The sequence below is a fragment of the Spermophilus citellus genome (genome assembly GCF_964194105.1).
Source record: "Spermophilus citellus genome assembly, chromosome: 6".
NCBI classification, from domain to species: Eukaryota; Metazoa; Chordata; class Mammalia; order Rodentia; family Sciuridae; genus Spermophilus; species Spermophilus citellus.
The window spans coordinates 5323016-5344256 of NC_138187.1; the positions used below are offsets into that span (position 1 = coordinate 5323016).

Sequence of the window (21241 nt, forward strand, 5' to 3'; positions counted from 1 at the left end):
ATCTCCCAGCCATCAGAGTGTATCACACAGGAGGCACCAGGGCCCCGAACATCCTGGTGGCTCTCTGGTTGCAGCAGGTCACCATGCGTGCCCCAGGCCTCATGGGGTGTGAGGAGAGGAGAGGGAGCTGGCACTGCCATCCAGATACTCCTGCACCTCCAAATCCCCTGCCGATGATAAGTATGTACTCAGGCACCACTAGGAGTCACTAGAAGAGGAACCAAGTGTTGGGGTCAAAGTGGAGCCTCAAGGTGAACGGTCTGGAACAAGGTACCTCTTTCCCCTGGAAAGCTGCCCAGGGAGACTGCTGGCTGCCCGGAGCCCAGGCCCTAAGTCCCTGGGGGAAAGAAGGGTGTCCAAGTCCTTGCCTGATCGAGCACTCCCTGCTGAGCTCACAACGGGCTGCTTACGGCACCCGTGGGCATGAGGGATAGTGCATGGGGGACCCTAGACTTAAGGGAGCAGCTCAGCCACCCTCATTCCCAGAGTGAGCCTCAAGGCCAAGGTCTGAGACCCCACCCTGTGCCCAATCCAAACCTGGCCTCAACGGGTCTTCCCTGAGGTGTCAGCATGTTTCTGCCTGTCCATAAGGTCACTAAGGCCCAGGGTGGCCTTGCACGCTGGGGCCACTCTGCCACAGCTGTAGTTAAGTTGCAGGTTGCAAACCCCTGGGACCAGCAGAACTCTTACTTTAAAAAAAAAATCCCCAAAAGTTCAAATTTGTCATTGTGACATGATAAAAAATATATATTTGGACCAGTGCAGTAGTGCACACCTATAATCCCAACAGCTGGGAGGCTGAGGCAGGAAGATGGCAAGTGGCCAGCCTCAGCAACTTAGGGAGACCCTGTCTCAAAAAATAAAAAGTGCTGGGGATGTGGCTCAGTCATTAAGCTCTCCTGGGTTCAATCCCTGGTACCAAAAATATATATATGTCTATGTATCTGGTCTCTGCCCAGGTTCCCAGCTTGGAGCTCTCCCTCCCTTGGAACCTGCTGGGTGATAGAGAGTCTTTGTTCTAAGGAGGTGACTCTGGGTGGGCTCCTGGAGGCAGCTGGTCACCAGAAAGACCAAGCCTGACCAGAGTCTGGACTTTCATTCCCACTCCAGGAGGCAGAGAGGTTGTGTCCTACACTCATTAGTAACCTCCATGTACCAAAACAGGTCTGAGGCGCAGCACAGGGGTGGAGCCTGCCTAAGGCCTCACCAAAGGAAGGAAGCAAGCAAAACGTAACCAAGTGCTGAGAGCACAGGGGACGCCCACAGATCCCCCTGTGGTCAGTAAGAGACGAGGCCATGTGGGTTGGCTGCACCCAGGGACTCACACTGCCATGCCATTCAGGAACTCCTCCACGGCCTGGCAGTAGATGGTGATGGCCACTCGGGCGTCGGCGTCAAAGGTGAACTCCAGGCTGTACAGCACGCGGGGCTTCTCACCATCCTCAGCGGGGCTGTCCGCGTCGTCTTTGTACCTACCCAAGGGGCAGAGGGAGGGAGCGCAGGGTCAGCTGCTTAGACATGCCTGCTCCTGCTGCACTTGTGGAGGCCACCCCCGGCGGGATGCTGGGACCCAACAACCAGGTTCTACTTCCCTTTCTTCCTGCCCTGGAAACAGGGACCATCTCTTGGCTACAGACAGCCCAGATACCTTGGGACCTCAAGCAGCGTCTGGACCTGCATCGTCTGGAGCTGGGTAACAATTGACTGTGGGGTGCCCTGCACAAGGTGGAAACTGAGCAGCCTCCCTGATCGCCACCCATCAGATGCCAGTGGCACTCAGCCTCAGGTGTCTCCAGACACTGCCCCTGGTCCCCAAGAGACGGGGGTGGGGGGTTCAGGCGGCTGACTTAAAGGATCAAGCTCCTACAAACTCTTGTTTGTGCCCCCTCACTCCACACAGAGGATGGAACCTGGCCCACCCAGCACCCTCCTCTTCCCAAGCCACAGGCCTAGGATGCCAGCCAGCAGGCAGGACGACAGCTTACCTCACAAGCCGGAGGGAGTCTTTGCGTATGTTCACCAGGCTCCTCAGCGTCTTCACCGGCTCATGGGGGGCGGGAGTGACGTAGGGGAACTAGGAGAGAAAACCCACAGTAATCCCAGGTGAGTCCCTGGGAAGGGCACAGGACAGGAGCAGGAGTCCAGGCTCCAACAGGCTCCTGGGCTCTGGTCTCTGAAGGGCTGTGCCAGACCCTGGCTTGTCACTTTTGTCACTCTTGTTTACCCTGAAGGAAACCACAGTCACACAACCAGCACTCAGGCTAAGCCTGGCACTGCCCCAAGTGACCTGGGTACTCAGGAAAGACCTTCAGCAACTCGACCTAGCCAGATGGATCCCCAGGGGAGGCCACCAAGGCTGGGCTCTCAGACTTCACTCCTGCAGGACATGAAGAAGGTAGCAGACCCCCACCACGACACCTGAGCACAGACATGGGTGCATGTCAGGCCGGTGGAGCTGGAACCGCAGGCATGACACTGCCCTGGGTAAACACGGAGGCACACACCACTCCGTGCTACTTTCACAACTGAGGGAGCATCCACAGTAATCTCAAAAAAGTAAAGTTAAAACACATCTGCAGGAGGCCTGCGTGAGCCCAGCCTGGGCAGGAGCTCCTGTTGTGCCTGAAGGCCCCACAGGTAGGAGGGCAGCACTCGGCCCTGCCCTTCACCTGCAAGGCATCCCATGACCAAGGTTTCACATCAACCAGATGCTGTGTTTCTAAAGCAGTCTGGAGAGCCCTGGTCTAGAGGATGCACGCCAGGCCCCAGGCTTGCCCAGGAGGCAGCAGCCTTAGGGGGACAGGGTTCAGTGTCTTGCCTGGCCCTTCTCCATCATTTAAAAACTCAGACTCAGCTGGGCACAGTAATGCATGCCTGTAATCCCAGCAGCTGGGCAGGCTGTGGAGGTAGGACGATTGAAAGCTCAAGGCCAGTCTCAGCAATTTAGCAAGGCCCTAAGCAACTCAGCAAGACCCTGTCTCAATATAAAAAATAAAAAGGGGGGGGGCTGGGGATGTGGCTCAAGCGGTAGCGCGCTCGCCTGGCATGCGTGCGGCCCGGGTTCGATTCTCAGCACCACATACAAACAAAGATGTTGTGTCCGCTGATAACTAAAAAATAAATATTAAAATTCTCTCTCTCTCGGGGCTGGGGATGTGGCTCAGTGGTAGCGCGCTCGCCTGGCATGCGTGCGGCCTGGGTTCGATCCTCAGCACCACATACAAACAAAGATGTTGTGTCCGCCGGTAACTAAAAAATAAATATTAAAATTCTCTCTCTCTCTCTTTCTCTCTCTCCCTCTCTCACTCTCTCTTTAAAAAAAAATAAAAAATAAAAAAGGGGGCTGGGGCTGGGGCTGAGTGGCAGAGCGCTTACCTAGCATGTGTGAGGAACTGGGTTCGATCCTTAGCACAACATACAAAAATAAGCAAATAAAATAAAGGCATGCTGTCCATCTACAACCGTGAAAACAAATTTTTTTTTTTAGACAGAGTGAGAGAGAGAGAGAGAGAGAGAGAGAGAGAGAGAGAGAGAGAGAGAGGAGAGAGAGAGAGAGAGAATTTTTAATATTTATTTTTTAGTTCTCAGCGGACACAACATCTTTGTTGGTATGTGGTGCTGAGGATCGATCCCGGACCACACGCATGCCAGGCGAGCGCGCTACCGCTTGAGCCACATCCCCAGCCCTAATTTTTTTTTTTTTAAATTTTTAAAACATAAAAAGGGCTGGGGATGTAGCTCAGTGGTAAATTGCCCTTGGGTTCAATACCCAGTAAGCAAACCATTTTTTGATACTGGGGACTAAACCCAGGGGCAACTTAACCACTGAGCCACATCCTCGGTCCTTTTTAAAGATTTATTTATTTTGAAACAGGGTCTCCCTAAGTTGTTTAGCTAAGTTGCTCAGGCTGACCTTGAACTTGGGATCCTTCTGCCTCAGCCCCCCCGAATCATTGGGGTTATAGGTATGTGCCACCACTCTTGGCCCTATAACCAAACCACACCAAGCAAACAGACAAAAACCTGGGCTCAGGTAATTTCCTTCCTAGTCATCACACCCAGGCCTGCCCAGTCTCACGGCCCTGACCATCTCAGTTAGCCCTCTGCCTCCCAAGGACTCCTTCTTGTACACCCTGGGAACTGCTGCCCCAATGCAGCTTTTCCCAGAGTTTCCACATGAGCCAACGGCTCCTTGTACTTTCTTTGGCCCCACCCTCTGTCCTCAGAGATTTCCACAACACACCAGGATGCCTCTCTTTCCCCAGGAGGACCTTCCCTCATTTCCTGAGGGTTTGCTGCAACACCCACCTGCCCTCCTTGCCATTGGCCCCTGGACACCTACACCCATTCACCTCCTCTGCCCAAGTCAGCCTACAGAGCCCTGCTGGACTCCCAGATGCACCGCCTGTCAGGAGTCCAGTCTAGGCCACTCCAGTGCCCCTGCCACCCTGCTCTTCCTAGGGGGCTCTGTCCCACCCATTACAACTCAGCTCAGCTATGGCCTCTGCAGCAGGCCCTCCCCTCCCGTCACACACTCTCTCTTTTTTATCTTTTTTAAATATTTTTTAGTTGTATGGACACGATATCTTTATTTTTTTTATTTATTTTTATGCTGAGGATCAAACCCAGTGCCTCACACATGCTAGGCAAGCGCTCTACCTCCGAGACACCCATCAGTCTCTCTTCTGACCACCCTTTGGTCCAATGTTTTTTCTTCTTCTTTTTTTTTTTTTTTTTTTTAAGAGAGAGTGAGAGAGGAGGGAGGGAGGGAGGGAGGGAGAGAGGGAGAGAGAGAGAGAGAGAGAGAATTTTTTAAAATATTTATTTATTTTTATTTTTTAGTTCTCGGCGGACACAACATCTTTGTTGGTATGTGGTGCTGAGGATCGAACCCGGGCCGCACGCATGCCAGGCGAGCGCACTACCGCTTGAGCCACATCCCCAGCCCCTGTTTTTTCTTCTTCTCCTCCTCCTTCCTCTCCTTTCCTTCTTTTTTTGTACTCAGACTGAATTCAGGAGCACTTACCCACAGAACCACATCCCCAGCCCTTATTTTTTATTTTGAGACAAGGTCTCACTAAGTTGCTTCGGGTCTTGCTAAGTTGCTCAGGCTGGCCTTGAACTTGGGATCCTCCTGCCTCAACCTCCTGAGCGAATAAGATTACAGGTGTGTACCACTGCGCTGGCAAATGTTCTCTTCTTTATGATCTGGAACACATCCACACTAGGAAACAGGGGAAGGATCTGACTTCTGCCCCCAGCCTCAAAAGACCCCTAGGCACACAACAGGTGCCACATGTGTGCACAGCTATGTACATGCACTTCTCTGCTGACTAGTGAGAAATATCTAGAAGCCATATTCCCTTCTTGGGATTATATCTATCTCTTGCGTGCTATTCTATGGAATGGGGTTGCTGAACACCTCCCTTATTGAATACCAGTTCAATAATGGCTACTTATCCCACAGGACCCACCCGGCTGGCTGACCTCCTGAAGCAGTGTAGGGATGCACCCCATCACTCACACCCCACTTCATTCAGCTGTAGCCTCGCAGGAACTCTGCCCACTTGGGGTGACTCAGTGCTTGCTCATCCTCACAGCAGGGCCTCCCACCCCATGGCCATAAGAGCCAGTCCCACTGGGATCTACCTGGACTGGGCGGCTGCCCAGGAAGTTCAAATCCATGTTCTCTCCAAAAAGGTAGCCTTCGGGGTGGGGGGTGTCAAATTTCTCACCTCCCATGAAGAAGTGTGAGGCAAAGTAGTTTCCTGTTTAAAAAAGGAAACAGAGTTGCAGGTTATGAGGCTCAAGAAGCCTGGCCTTGAGGAAGGATCCATCCTGAGGAAGCCAGTGCGCCTGGCCCACAGCCATCTTCCAGCGTCGCTCCTTTCAAGGCTGCCCACCAGCCTCTGGCCCCTCCGCTCCAGGCCCACCAGCCATTCTAAACTCCCACATGGGTTCCTTCTGTAGTGGACAGAGCTGTATACCTGGTAAGGACATACCCAGGTAATACCCTACCTTGCGAGTGACCTGGCAGCAAGTGAGGATGAGGTCCTAACTAGGTTGGGATGACCCTCAGTCCAGTGCCTGGTCTGCTCCAGGAGAAAGGAGAGGTGTGGACAAAGAAGCACACAAATGTGACGACAGGGCAGCGATTAAAGGGACAGAAGCCCAGGAGTGACCAGGGACACAGGGCCTCCAGGGGGAGGACAGCCCCACTGAGGCCTTGACTTTGATTTCTGGGTTCCAGAACCACACAAACACTGCTGTTGTTTCAAGCCACCCTTAGTGGTCATCTGTCACAGCTGCCCCAGGAAACAGACGTTCCCTGACCTCAGACCAAGGTAGAGCCCAAAATAGGAGGCCCAAAGACATCCCCTCAGTTATGACCACAGCTGACAACTACATGGATCTGGTCACTTCAGTCGTGCCCGGCTTTCCACAAAGACTGAGGCTGCAGCAGTTCCTGCCCGTCCCTGGCACTCAGATGCCGAACGCACGCTCCTCTTGGGAGGTGTCAGATACCCATCCGCCTAAAAGAACTGAGCTACCAGCTCTGTTGGAGAGCCAGGAGAGCGACTCTACAAGCTTCCTGCCCCGACGCCTGCCCACTCTGCCCACCACGCTGCAGACAGAGGACCTAATAGGAGGGTCCTGGTGACCTCGGGGCCTCTGAATCAGGGGATGCTCAGATAGTGCATCCCTTGGCTCATGAGCAGCAGGGACTTCTATATCCAGGAGCCCATATGGGTCCTTCCTGGGGCCCCCAGGGAAAATTCTGGAGCCCTCAAGTAACCAGGGGCACCTTAGGGATCTGTGCCCTTCCTGAGAACTGCAGCCTGTTATGGGAGTCACGACCACAAAGACTGGCCGAGCCTGAGTGATGAGGCCACAGCTCCTCCCCAGCAACCTCAGGAAGGGCCTAACCTCAACTCAGCCCTACGCCACACAGACCAGGAATTGAGTCAAGTGCAGCCCAACAAAAAGAATAGTGGTGCTCGGTTAACCAAACACGACCCCTGGATTTTGTGGACCACCACCCAGTGTTCCACAAAACAGGTCAGCACACAATGAGCCATGTGGGAAAAAAGACCCTTTCCAGCAAGGCCTTCCTGGGCTATTCCTCTTCAGTTTGTGACCTCCAGTCTGGCATGGTGGTGCATGCCTGTAATCCCAGTGGCTCGGGAAGCTGAGACAAGAGGACCTCAAATTCAAAGCCAGTCTCAGCAATTCATCAGGGCCCTATGCAATTTAGTGAGTCCCTGTCTCAAAATAAAAAATAGAAAGGGTTGGGGAGATGGCTCAGTGGTAAAATATCCCTGGGTTGAACCCCCATTACCCAAAATAAATAAATAAATAAATAAATAAATGTATGTCTGCAGGCTGCACCCTGAATCTGCTTGGCTAGTACCCTCCCTCCACACGCTCGCTGCCTCGCTCCACACGTTCTGATGGCCTATACCCCAGGTGCTCCAAAGTCAGGGTAGTTTTAGGCCTTCTGCTCTTCAGCAGAACAAATGCTACAAACTCATATCTCTGGATCAAGATGCAATAGGCAATTACTACTTCTTGTTTGCTTTAAGTGTTTTTTATGAGTTGTCTACATCTAACATATGTTACTTGCAACCAACAAACTATTTTTAAAAGATCTGGACCTGAGCCAGTGGTACATGCCTGTAATCCCAGCAGCTCAGGAGGCTGAGGCATGCGAATTTGAGTTCAAACCCAGCTTCAGCAACAGTGAGGCGCTAAGAAACTCAGCAAGACCCTGTCTCTAAATAAAATACCAAAAAGGGCTAGGGATGTGACTTAGTGATTGAGTGCCCGAGTTCAATCCCAGTACCCCCTATCCTGACAAAAAAGATCTGAGACCTGGGACAGGAGGATTGTTGGCAGTGGTTACAATAATACAGAATTGGAACCACTTTCCAGGATAAGAAGGATGGAGGTCACCTGAAGTACAAGACACAAAGGTGGACCTAATGCTGTGAGCATACACCTCAACAGAAGCATTCAGAAGGGGAAGGGCCTGATCTCGAGTTGTCCGCTGGTATACCCTCACTGTTTTTGTTTTCTACCTGATTTTATTGGTGCATTGTAGTCGCACATACCAATGGGATTCATTGTTACATATTCACACATGCCACATGAAATTTGGCCAATATCATGCCCCAGCACGTCTCCCTCTTTACCACCCCCAACTCTGGTCCCTTTCCTATTTTTTTTAGTTTCTTTTTTTTTTTTTTTTTGGTTGTAGTTGACACAGTACCTTTATTTATTTTTATGTGGTGCTGAGGACTGAACCCAGGGCCTCGCACGTGCTAGGTACGTGCTCTACCGCTGAGCCCCAGCCCCACTTTCCTCTTTCAATCTCCCTTTGATTCTCATGAGATCTCCGGCCCCCACGCCCATCTTTTCCTTTTTTCTCTCCAGCTTCCACTTGAGTGAAAACACATGACTCTCTCTAGTTCCATCCATTTTCCTGCAAATTACATAATTTCATTTTTTCTTTACGGCTGAATGAAACTGCATTATGTTTGTGTGAATGTGTATCTCCTTTTTTTTGGTATCATGATTGAAACCAAGGTTAGCCACTGAGCCACACCCCCAGCCCTTTTTATTTTTTGAGACAGGGTCTCCTTAGGTTGCTTACAACCACACTAAATTGTTGAGGCTGGCTTCAAAACTGCAACCCTCCTTGCTCAGCCTCCAGAGCCACTGAGATTACATGCCTGGCTATATCACATTCTCTTTATCCATTCATCTGCTAACAGACATCTACTCTGGTTTCATAGTTTGGCTATTGTAAATTGTGCTGCTATAAATATGGGTATGTGTGTATCACTGTAGTATACAATGACCTCAATTCTTTAGGATAAAACTGAGGAGTGGTATAGCTGGATCGTATGGTAGTTCCATACCTAGTCTTTTGAGGAGCTTCCATATTGACTTCTATAGTAGTTGTATTGATTTTCAGTCCCACCAACAGTGTAAAAGTGTTTCTTTTTCTCCACATCCTCTCCAGCATTTATCATTGTTTGCATTTTTAAAATATATTTTTTGATTGTTGATGGACCTTTATATTTATTTGTATGTGGTGCAGAGAATCGAACCCAGTGCCTCACACATGCTAAGCAAGCGCTCCACCACTGAGTCACAACGCCAGGCCCCTCATTGTTTGAATTTTGATGACTGCCATTCTGACTGGAGTGAGATGAAATCTCAGTGTAGTTTTTTTTGTTGTTGTTATTTTGGTTTTTTGGTACCAGGGATTGAATTCAGGGGCACTCAACCACTGAGCCACATCCCCAGCCCTATTTTGTATTTTAGAGACAGAGTCTCACTGACTTGCTTAGTGCCTTGCTTTTGCTGACACCATCCTCCTGCCTCAGCTTCCTGAGCTGCTGGGATTACAGGCATGCACCCGCAACCCGCCTCAATGTAGTTTTGATTTACATTTCCCTAACTGCTAAGGATGTTGAACATTTTTTCATGTATTTGTTGACCATTTGTATTTCTTCTTTTGAAAAGTGTCTAGTTCATTCTCCCATTTATTAACTGGGTTATCTGAATTTTTGAGGTAAAGATTGTTTTTTTTTTAATATTCTATGTATTAATCCTCTGACAGAAAAGTACCTACCAAAGATTTTTTTCCCCCATTCTGTGGGTTCTCTCTTCACATTCCTAATGTTTCCTTTGCTGTACAGAAGCTTCTCAATTTGATGTCATTGAATTTCTTAACTCTTGGCATTATTTCCTGAGCTGTAGGGTCCTTAAATTTGTTTTGGGTTTTTTTGTTTGTTTGTTTTTGGTACCAGGGATTGAACCCAGGGATGCTTAGACACTAAGCCACATCCCCAGACCTTTTTTGTAATTTTATTAGAGACAGGGTCTCACTGAGTTGCTGAAGCTGGGTTTGAACTCACGATCCTCCTGCCTCAGCCTCCCAAGTCGCTGGGATTACAGGGTGTGCTACCGCACCCAGCTTTCAACTTGTTTTGATACTAGGTCTATATCAGGATTTTTGCCAAGTAACTTGGAATTAGATACTATGGATTATCAAAACCTTGTTAATTCTCATTTACTTGTTTATGGGATCAAGGTTCCTCTACATAAAAAATAGTACTAGGGGACACGGTGGTGCATGCCTGTGATCCCAGTTACTTGGAAGGCTGAGGCAGGAGGAAGCCAGCCTGGACAATTTGGACAGAGTCTGTCTCAAAATGAAAACCAAAAAAGGCTGGGCCTTTTACCTCGGAGGTAGAGTCTTGCCTTAGCAAGTGCAAGGCTCTGGATCCAATCCCCAGAACACAGAAAGAAGAAAAAGAGCTAGAATTGATGCTGAAATGTGTACTGTTCCAGAACTAGGTTATATTTAACTGTCAGAACATGAATGAACTGAATTAACCATGGGGGGAAGTAGCCCAACCACTTCAGAAATACGTTGTCAACATATTTTGGCATTTTTGCTTGCTATTGGTAAAAATGGTAGCTATTTGTGTTAATCGGTTGGGAATTTGTAACAGCCACTGAAGCTATAAGTTAAATTATCTCAGAGCATTATTGATTTTTTCAGATTCTAATTACAATTTAAGTACACATCTAGGTTGCAGACATGCACAGTATAATCAATAAGACTTTCAAGCATTTAAAAAAAAAAAAAAGTCCCATCCCATCCTTGTCAATAGGGAAGTGCACAGTGGCAAGGGCCGTCACAGGCTGGGACCACCTTGCTCACCAGCTGGGACTGAGCCAGGACTGCACGCATCCAGAGCTGACACGGGACGGCACAGGCCTGCAGCTGCTGACAGACGAGGAGGAAGGGGACCCATGTCACAGAGCATCCTGGAGCTCATGGGTGGACACCCACGCATGCAGAAAGAAGGCAAGGAAGGTCACACCCAGGGCCAGGGAGACGTGATGGGCTCTGGGGAACTGCTATCCCTTTATTTTTCCCCAAGAAAGTAGATAAACAAATATAAAAAGTGTTAACTGTGAATTATGCATTAAGTTAATTATGCATTTGTTACATTATTCTCTGTGTTGCTTTTATCTTTCAGTGCTGGGGAGTGGAACCAGGACCTCAACACACATTAGGCAGGCACTTGACCACTGAACTGCTTCCCCAGCTCTTTTTGAGCAGGATCCTGCTACATTGCTGAGGCTGCCCTTGAACTTGCAATCCTCCTGCCTCGGCCACTGGAGTAGTTGGGATTACAGGAGTGCACCACTGTGCCCAGCTTATATTTTTGTATGAACATTTTTTTTTACTTGTTCTTTTTAGTTATGACAGTAGAATGTATTTTGACATATCACACATACATGAAGTATAACTTCCCACTCTTGTGGTTGTTCATGGTATGGAGTTACACTGAAGGTGTATTCATAAGTGAACACAGGAAAGTGATGTCCATTCATTCTACTGTCTTTCCTGTTCCCATCCGCCCCTTCCTCCCCTCCAATTTGGTGAACCTCCCCCTTCCATTGTGAGTCAGCATCTTCATATCAGAGAGAACATTAGGCCATTTGTTTTTTGGGATTGGCTTATTTCACTTAACATGATAATTCTCTGTTTCATCCATTTACCAACAAATGCCATAATTTCTTTCTTCTTTATGACTAAGTAATATTCCATTGTGCATATGTACCACTGCTCACATTTTCTTAAAAAGGAATTTCTAAGGAAGGAATGTGTGCATGGGGAAACTGGTAGCAGTTCCTGGAAGGATCTGTATGTATGTATGGGTATAAATAGAAACACACACATGCATGTGCACTGTGTGTGCACATGCCCGTGTGTTAAACATGTCTACACGTATGTCTGCATGTGCACACACACACACACATACCTCAGGACTAAGAGGAGGCGGCAGAGCTGCCAGGAGGGAGGGAGAAAAAAGGAAAAGGAGGTGAGGGCGAGAAATAAGAAGGAAGATGTGACAGATGCCGAAGACCACAGGCACTGGCTCCCCACATCTGCTGTGGTGGGCGTGAGCTGGGGCTCTCCAGCAGCCCCGCTTCCCACTCAGAAAACTGAGCACAGAAGTTTGATCTGGGGCTCAACCCTGTGGACTCTAGTGGCCAGTGGAGCCACTGCCAATCACAACGGGCAGCTGTTCATCCACAAAGAGCTACATGAAGGTCTTTCCTATGAGAACAGTTGGAAACCCTTCTCTGGCCAGAGCTTTGAGGCAGACGCTCCTGGAGCCCAGAGCCTGGGGGCAGTCCTTAAACACCTTGGCTAGAAGAGCTTCACCGTCTCCCCATCTGCCCTGTCACTGGGACTCAAGCTCAGATGGTCCATCTCCTCCCTGCCTGAGGATGCAGACTGTTCCTATTTACAGGCACTAGGTGACCTGGACAGTGAGAAGGTGAATGGCCACAGATGTCACCCCAAGCCCCCCACGCCTAACCTTCCACTACCCAGTTTTCATTATATCCAGTTTACCAGAGACCTGAGCTTGGGACGCACCAGCTCAGAGATTCCTGGTCTGGACCCTTGAGGAGCATTTGTACCCAAACTCATGTGGGACACCTCGACAGCCACAAGACAACAGATGAGGAAGGTCACTGAGCATCTTGGTGGTGGGACATACTGGCCCCAAGGCCCAAGAGCCACCTGTCCCACAATGTGGGTTCCAAGTATCTGACTCAACTAGGCTGCCACACACTTGCTGTGCCTGCCCCTGTACTGGTCACTGCCCCAGGCGCTAGTCCCTGCAGCCGGTGCTAGCCACAGCTCTGCGCTCAGCCTCCCCTGCTACTGTGGCCTTAAGACTCAACCTCAGGAAAAGCAACCCTGACCACCTGTGGGCCAGCTGCATGGTGGCTGTCAAATCCTCCCGCCCTGACTAGCATCTTGCACAGTCTCAGCCTTCCTCACAGAGTTGGTTACATTCTGTCCTCCCTCTGCCTGAGACCAGAAGCCACTTACAAGTGGCCACAATCCTACCCCCTTGTGACCACCAGGTTGGCCCCACCCAGGAGGTGGATGAGGGAAGGTGGATGACCCCATGAATCCCGGGCAAGCGGGGTCAAGTAACCCACTCAGGACACACAGCCAAGAGGTGGCATCTTCGCTGGAACTCCCTACGTCCTCAACCACGCCAGGCAAACCATGCCATTAACAGACGCCCAGAGCACCCTTCTGAAGACAGCCTTTGGGTCAAGTGATGCGCTGGGCTGCCTGGGTCTTGGCTCCCACCAAGGGGAAAGGAGCCTTACAGGCCAGCTGGTTGGCAGGCAAGGGCTCACTGGCTCCACCTGCTGGAAATTCCTCTCATTCTCTACTTGGACAGATGTTCCCAGTCACCAGGTTACCAGCTGCACAAAGTTGCTGACTTGGTGCCTGTGCCACTAAATCAGCTGGGCCCTGGACTTGTGAGATGAGAACATCACGGGTCCTGGAAGTGCTGCTCTCAGGAATGCCCCTCCTGGCCCCACATCATCCCACATGGTAGGCAGGGAGGGCAGCCCCCACAGCCTGTGGTGTTGGAGGGGGTCTGACCTGGCTCTAGTCACCCCACTTATGATCCCCCAGCTAAGTCCACATGTGTGCCCACGACAGCATGTTTCTGCCTGCCACTGTGCCCTCAGCCCCACTACACTCCAGCTGGGTGACTCTGGGCTACCACCTCTCTAGCCTCTCTGTCCCCACCTGTAACATGGAACAGGAAGTCAACACTGGCTGGAACCCTGATATCCCACCTGCAGAGGGGAGACCCTGAAGACCAGAGCACTGCCATGGCAGGGAGGCGGAGCAATGCACCACTGTGAGCTGGGGACAACCAAGACCCAGCAAAGACTGGTTCACACATCTCCATAAGCTACAGCACCTACTCTGGGGGGGCAGAAGAGCTGCCCTCCCCAGTCTTGGCAGTGCCTTTCAGGAAACAGCCTCCATGGCCTCCAGGGAGGCCCAGGTGCCCGGGCCAGGGGGAGGCTGAGTGTAGAGGAGCTGGGGGGATGCAGGGGCAGCTGGCAAGGGGACAATCCCACAGCCATACACCCTGCACCGAGCCAGGCTAGGCAGGGAGGGAGGAGACGACCCAACACCACCCTCCACTTCACAAACCACTCAGAGGAAAGAAGCTGGAAGGCTGCACTGAACCCTGTGGAAGGGCACAGAAAGCCAAGCTGAGTGTGACCCTCGCAGGCCCAGACAGTGGCCATGCCTGGTTTGAGGTTGTACAGGCAGAAGCAGTCATCCAGGAAATACATCCAGGGTCATCCAGGAAATACAGGACATTTCCCAGAGAACTTCTGGGCCCCATGAAAAACAAAGGCCAGCTGGGCCAGGGCCAGGCCACACCCTGCTGACTCTCATGGCCCAAAAGAGGTCTGGGGAAACAGAGCCCCCCTGGGCTTTAGGTGGGAAGCTGGGACCATGGTAGGCAAGTGACTGGCCAATGCCACATAGGAAACTTCTGGCACAGCCTCAGGACCAAAGCCAGTGCTCTCCTCAGAACATTGACCAGCTGCTCCCAGGTGTGAAGTGCAAGCCCCCAGTGAGAGTCCAGGTTGATCTACAACTCCACAGCACCCTGGGTGGTCCCCAAGCCAGGAGGATGAGCACACACTGGCTCCTACACACAGCCCAGAATGAAGCCTGCCTCACCCTGGGAGGAGGGCCTCACTGCCAGCTCCCAGCACAGGACCCTAGGCCACCTGGCTAGCCTACTCCTAAGGTCCCCAGAGCTCCCTCAGCCTGGACTATGATTCTCTAGAGGGCAGGTTGGTGAAGAAAGATTCAGGCACTGGATGGCAGTGGCCACCACAGAAACCTCCAGCTCAGCTGTGACCAGGCTCAGGAATGCAATGCAGGAGGTTCTGAGTCCCTGGTGCAGACCCAGAGCCAGGTCAAGGCCAGGCAAAGTCAGCAGAGCTCCTGTGGATGGACTGGGCTTTAATAACAAGGGGCACTCACATTTTACTGCAAACCCAGCACCCTATCTCAAAACAATTTAAAAAAAAGGGCTGGGGATATAGCTTAGTGATAGAGTACTTATGTGCACAAAGCCCTGGGTGGAAACCCCTGTACCCTCCTACACACACCCCAAAATAACTCCCAAACATAGCTTCTTGGTCTTGACTCTATCAGACAAGAAAAGAGGAGGGGAGCGGGAAGACCTCCTGGGAAGAGAAAACCTGGCTTCCCGGGGAAGGTCTTGTCTTATTTGTTTGGCTTAAGAGACCCTCCTGCCTCAGCCTGGAGAAGCTGGAATTACAGGCACACACCACCACACCTCTTTACATTTAATTTTTTTTTTTTTTTTTTTTTTTTTTTTTTGGTGCAGCACTGGGGAGGGAACCCAGAGCCGCAAGCATGCTACGCAAGCACTCTGCCACTGAGCTGTGCGCACCCTGTGGGCAAGGATTCTTGTCTTCTGCCTCTTACAGAGGCCCCATGAGCACAGAGCTGCAGAGAGCCCCAGCCCAGACAAGGACACTGGGAACTGTACACCTAGGCAGAGGGACACTGGGAACTGGCCTCTTTTACAAAATAGGGAAAAGTGAAGCCACAGCAAGTTCTCTGGGTACATGGAGAAAGTCTGTCCCAGAAACTACCCCATGTCCTCAGACAGATGATAAACAATGCAGGCAGCCAAATAGCACACAGCCACAAAAGGAACAGAGCACCAAGAGAGCACTGATACCCCCGCCCAGCATGGGGGCTACAGGTCTGAGCACCCCTCCTCCACCACTTCTTTGGGTGACCTGGTCCCAGAGTGGTCCTCAAGCAGCAAGGCAGACAGCTGGCATCACTCTGCATGCTGGACACCGTCATTTCTTTAAGGATTTGGCTGTGGTGCCCTCACACCTGTTCTGTACCCCGCTGGGTGACCAGCCAGGCGCAGTGCCTATCTATACTTCAGACTCCACACACACAATGTGAAAACAGGGCCAGCCTTGCAGGGACAACACAGGCCTCCAAGCAGAGCCCTCACGGTTGCTGTTACCGCCACGACCACAGACCACCAACCATAGCACTGGGGCTCACCGCCAGTGGAGAGTCTGCGCTGCAGCCAGGTGCCCAGTTCCCAAAGCCCCCACACCTTCCACTCCAACAAGTGCAAAAGCCCAGCAAGTGCCTACTCTGCCTCTCCCGGGCATGCCTGGGACACAGCAGGCCTGGCCCTGCAGAAGGTGCTGGTCCCCTCACCCTGCACTCTCTGCCCCGCAGAAGTCCCTTCAGCAAGCTCATGAGTCCTCTGGCCCCGCCTGGTCACTGCACAAAGTGCCACATCAGACAGAGCCTACAGAGAGCTGCAGTAACTCAGGGTAGTCCCTTATAGCCACCAGGTCCCTATCAGGCAGGACAGGGAGGAGGCAAGTGGGCAGAATCAGGCTGGGAGTCAGGGGGCCTGGCCTTAAATCTGGTTCCACCTTGACCCCACTGTGAGTCACCATCACCTCTGAGCCTCAGGGTCCTCACCAACAATCAGAGGCATATGACAAGAACAAGTTCCCCAGACTGCAAGGACTGTACCTTACTTTAATACATTAATTGTCCTTAATATTCTCATCAAAATCAACTATTATTTAAAGAAATGTATGAAAGGGACTTTATATCACCTGTAGACTGAGGACACCAGTGCTGCTGGCCTTTAAAAAGTTGCCTCAGCTCCTCACTGTCTAGAGCCCAACTCTTCCCATGGAGCACATGACCCTTGCCTTCCTAAATAAATCTCTACTTGTGCCTTTAAAAAAAAAAAATATAATCAAAAAGTAAGATCCAGATAAACACTGACACACCATAAACACAGAGAGGCCACGTCCATGGACGCAGAATCAGCATGGTAAAGATGGCAACTCTCCAACATCAATCTGTACCTTCGATGTGATCCCGTGATCCCTATCAAAATTCAGCAGACTGTCTTTGTAGAATTGATAAGCTACCTGCAAAACTTATACAGAAATGCCAGGACCTGAGCACCCACAGAACAAGCGCGGAGAAGAAAGCTGGAGAACTCGGGCTCAGCAAGCCAGGTGACAGCAGGTGCTGCGGTGTGCCAGACCAGGGTTTCCCAGCCTCAGCACTGGGACTGTCCTGTGGCCTCTGCCCACCATGCCAGCAGCACAGACACTTGTCCCAAGCTGTGACAAAATGTGTCTCTCTAAGACATGGTCCAATGCCCTGAGAGGCAAAGCTGTGCCAGAGGAGAAGCAGTGGGATGGACACGTGAGCCAAAAGGACAGAGTGGAGAGCCAGGACAAGCCCTGTCACATCTGTGATAACTGAGTTTTGACAAAGGTGTGAAGGCAGCTTGACGGGAAGAGGATCATCTTCACAACACACAATAGTGAAGCAACTGAGTCCCACAAGTGAAAGATGGCCTTGACCATCCCTCAAACCATGGCTTTTCTCTTTGGCAGTACTGGGGATTGAACCAAGGGTCAGTAAAAGCTAGGTTATGACTTGGGCAAGGCAAATATTTCTTCAATCTAACTCTAAAAGCACTATTCATTTAAAAGATGAGAAACTGAAGTTCATCAAAACTAAGAACATTTGCTCTTCAAACGACAAACCAGACTAGTAAAATATTTGCAAATCATATGATTGGCAAAGGAACCGTATCAGAATACCTACAAAACTCAATAAGATAATCCAATTTAAAAAAACTAAACAAAAGATTTAAGTAGCGCTCTCTCTCTCTCTCTCTCTCTCTCTCTCTCTCTCTCTCTCTCTCACACACACACACACACAAATACAATGGCCACTAAGCACACAAAAAGATGCTTAACATCACCAGTGACCAGGGAAATGCGAATCACCAGCACAGCGGGGTCTCACTTCCCATCCAAGTTGGCTGAAATCGGAGCGGTGGACAAGCATTGTCAAGGATGGGGACAAACTGGCTGCCTCACACGCTGCTGGTAGGAAAAAAATCAAAACAGTGCAGCCACTTTGGGAAAACGGTTAGGAGGTTCTCAAAAGGTTAAACATATAGCTCCCACGTGACCTAACAACTCCTCGTTTAGGCCTACAGCTAGGAGAAATGAACACACAAGTGCTCATATCAACTGTATGTGAATGTTGAAGCAGCACTGATTCTAACAGCCAAAAAAAAGGGAAACAAATCAAATGTCCATTAATCAGTGAACAGACAAATACACCATCACCACACAGAGGTATAGATGCATGCTGCAACACGGATGAATCTCAAACACATTATGCTGAGAAGCCAGACACACGGAAAGCCCTTGTGCTGCATGATTCTGTTCATGTGAAATGTCCAGGAAATTTTAAAGACAAAGCAGATCAGCCATGTGCTGGAGTGGGAGCAGAGGACAGAGACTGACCACAAGCAAGTACAAAGAAACACCGGGGAGTGAAGAGATGTCTAAACTGTGGTGGTGGGTGTAGGACTCCACACACCTACAGCTCTGATGCTACACGTCAGTCACTCTCTTAAAATGGATGAGCTGCAAGGTGCACAAACTATACCTCAATAAAACTGTTAAGAGTGAAACACAATAAAAACAAACCAAATGTCGTTCAATTCAAGCTAAGAGCTATCCCAGAGCATGGTGCAAGTTCCATGAACGAAGAAAACTGGATGTGGTTAGCAAGGACTTAAAAACACACTAGCACCCAATGATTCTTCTTGACCTCATAAAAACTGACAGACCTGAAAAGACAATTTTCTCAGAAAAGTCCACAGGGGCACCCCTCTCCAAACTCTCTACAGTCCCCAATCCACCCTCAGGGCAACAATGAAGTACTGATAAGGTCCCTTCTTTTTTCCAGTGACTCTCCCCAATTTTGTCGGGTTCTCAAGAACCTGGGAAGCAGGGGCTGGGGATGTGGCTCAAGCGGTAGCGCGCTCGCCTCGCATGCATGCGTGCGGCCCAGGTTCGATCCTCAGCACCACATACCAACAAAGATGTTGTGTCCGCCGAGAACTAAAAAATAAATATTAAAAATTCTCTCTCTCTCTCTCTCACTCTCTCTCCTCTCTCACTAAAAAAAAAAAAAAAAAAAAAAAAAAAAGAACCTGGGAAGCAAGTAAACCCCCAGACACAGGACCAGGATCCTGATGTCCCCAAGACAGATGAACAACGTGTGTGTAAGGCACCTAGAAGAATTAGGAACAGAAAGGGAAAAAACATTAGCCAGACAGGACAGCCTTTGGACTGGGCAACCCCAGAACTCTGCTGTTATTGGCTACAAAGCCCAGGTGGCCCATGGGTTTCACCTGCAGTGCCAGCACCAATCAATCAGTGGCAGCTGGCGGGGTGTTCTGTGATGGATTCTGAAACCAGTCCAGGCTCAGTGGAAAGGAATGTCATGAATGATTGGCAACATCTGCCACAGTGGAATCAGAAAGTGGGGCTCTAAGTGCCACATATTTGTTGTCTTGTCCAATGGGACATTAACAGTGGTCAGGTCCCAGGTGATGGGATGTGCCACAGTAAACTTTCTGACATCTGTCATGCCACTGCTAAATCTATTAGGGTCTGGGCCAATCACCTAGTTTCCTTTTCAAATGTTAGTTTTACCAACTAACATTTGCTGAAGATTTCTAATGTGCCAGGCAAGACTTCTGAACATGGTACAAGTTACCAGCCCATTTTACAGATGAGGAAAAGGATACAGGAGGTTAAGCAGCTTCACCAAGGTCACTCAGCCAGCCAGACAGACAGACAGAACACACATAGAGTCTTGCAAGGGAAATGCCAGGACTTGCAACCCACACCAATCCAGGCTGTTCTGCTGCTGTGCCTGGGACACAGTAGGCAGGGAGTTCTCCCTGCAAATAGGCAACAGCAGGTTACCAGCTGACTCCATCCCATAAGGCTACCTGGAGGCTGGACCAGTTCCTGCCCCTGTGTTCCCGGAGCCACTGACCCTCACCTTCTTTTAACTAGGGCAAGGCACTTTCTCAAACTTGATAGGACATCTGACTCACCAGGGGAATGGGTTTAAAAGGCAGGTTCCTAGGTCTCAGCAGATCTGAAGTGGAGCCTTGGATGTTTAGCAAGGTGCCCTACTTGAGGGAGCAGGTGGTCCTGGACCACACTCAAAGGAAATCTGGCCTGTGGGGATCCCAAGACACAGAGCCCACATTAGAAGCCAGCATCTGAGGGCCCCATTGGATATCCCATACGGTGGGATTCTCTCCTTTCCACCGCAAACCAGCCCACAGGAGATGGAGAGCCAGGAACCGGAGCTCAAAGTTCAGGGGGGCCACACTCTGGGAACAGGGTTTCTCAGGTCCTGGTCCCAGCGGTGCCTCCTGGAGCTGAGTCCTTGGGAAAGTCACTTCCACCTGGTGGCTCAGGTCCCTAAGCCACAAGTCAAGCAGTCCCTGTCCCCTCGCCCCCTGCCATTCCACAGCTCTCCAGCTCGGCCTACAGCCCTGCCCCTCCTCAGCTTCGCCTTCCCAGCGGCGCCAGAGCCGCCATCCACCCGCCAGGAGCGCGGCGCCCGCGTCCGGGTGGGGCGGTCAGCGCCCACCCCCGGCCTCGCACCACGCCTCCAGGATGGCGAGGCCGGCCGCGGGGGGCGAGCCACCTAAAAGGGGGCGCCACGCGAGGGGCCGGCCCAAGGTCACCAGTCGGGAAGGGCCGCCCGGCGCTCGCGGCGTCCCCTCCCTCCGCGCCCGCCCGGCGCTCACCGGACTTCGGGGGGTAGCGGTAGGCCGAGTTGGCCTGGATGTCGATGTCCTCCACCCCCGCGATGCGGCGGCTCAGAATGGAACCCATGGTGCGCGGGGCGGCTTGGCGGACCGCGGCGGCGGCGTCCTGCTCACGCGGACATGGCCCGGACCAGGCCGCACGGACGCGCGTCCCCGCCGCCGCCTCGCGCCCGCCCTTCCCGAGACGTGTGGCCCTGCGCCTGCGCACTCGCCGCCGGCCCCGCCCGTCCGCCCGGACGCACCGCCCCCTCCCGCCCACAGGGGTAGAGGCCTCAGGTGCAGGCCTGGGGACCTTGCGCCTCTCACTGCCCGCAGTCTCATCGTCGCCTGGGCACCCCTTGCTTTTCTGCACTGCCCAGGGTTCGTCCCGCCTCTGCCTAGAAAGCCTGGGGGCCCCCAAGCCTACCTGGGTGGTTGGTGCTCACTGGGGAAATGCGCACCTGCTCAGGCCTTGGCCAGAAAGCAAAGCATTCCTCCAACCTCAACTCCAGAATGAGTACTCTTTTTTTTTTTTTTTTGTAAGCCAGGTTGGACTTGAACTTCTGGGCTCCACTGAGCCTCCTGCCTCAGCCTCCCAAGTAGCTGGGGCTTAAGGGGAA

General features: G+C 51.2%; 1 protein-coding gene across 3 annotated transcripts in view; it reads right to left on the reverse strand.

Moving 5' to 3' along the window:
* Window positions 1-21241, reverse strand: part of MGRN1 (mahogunin ring finger 1) — a 56385-nt gene that overhangs the window by 29623 nt on the left and 5521 nt on the right. For 2 of the 3 annotated variants that reach the window (XM_081298313.1, XM_081298312.1), the window contains exons 1-4: window positions 20622-20833; window positions 5650-5768; window positions 1986-2074; window positions 1326-1472 (exon numbers count right to left, since the gene is read on the reverse strand). In XM_081298313.1, the coding sequence (XP_081154439.1) occupies window positions 1326-1472; window positions 1986-2074; window positions 5650-5768; window positions 20622-20709 (443 nt within the window). In that variant the 5' untranslated portion in view covers window positions 20710-20833. Of the gene's footprint in view, window positions 1-1325; window positions 1473-1985; window positions 2075-5649; window positions 5769-20621; window positions 20834-21241 lie in introns of those variants that run through there. The other variant, XM_081298314.1, reaches the window with a different exon arrangement.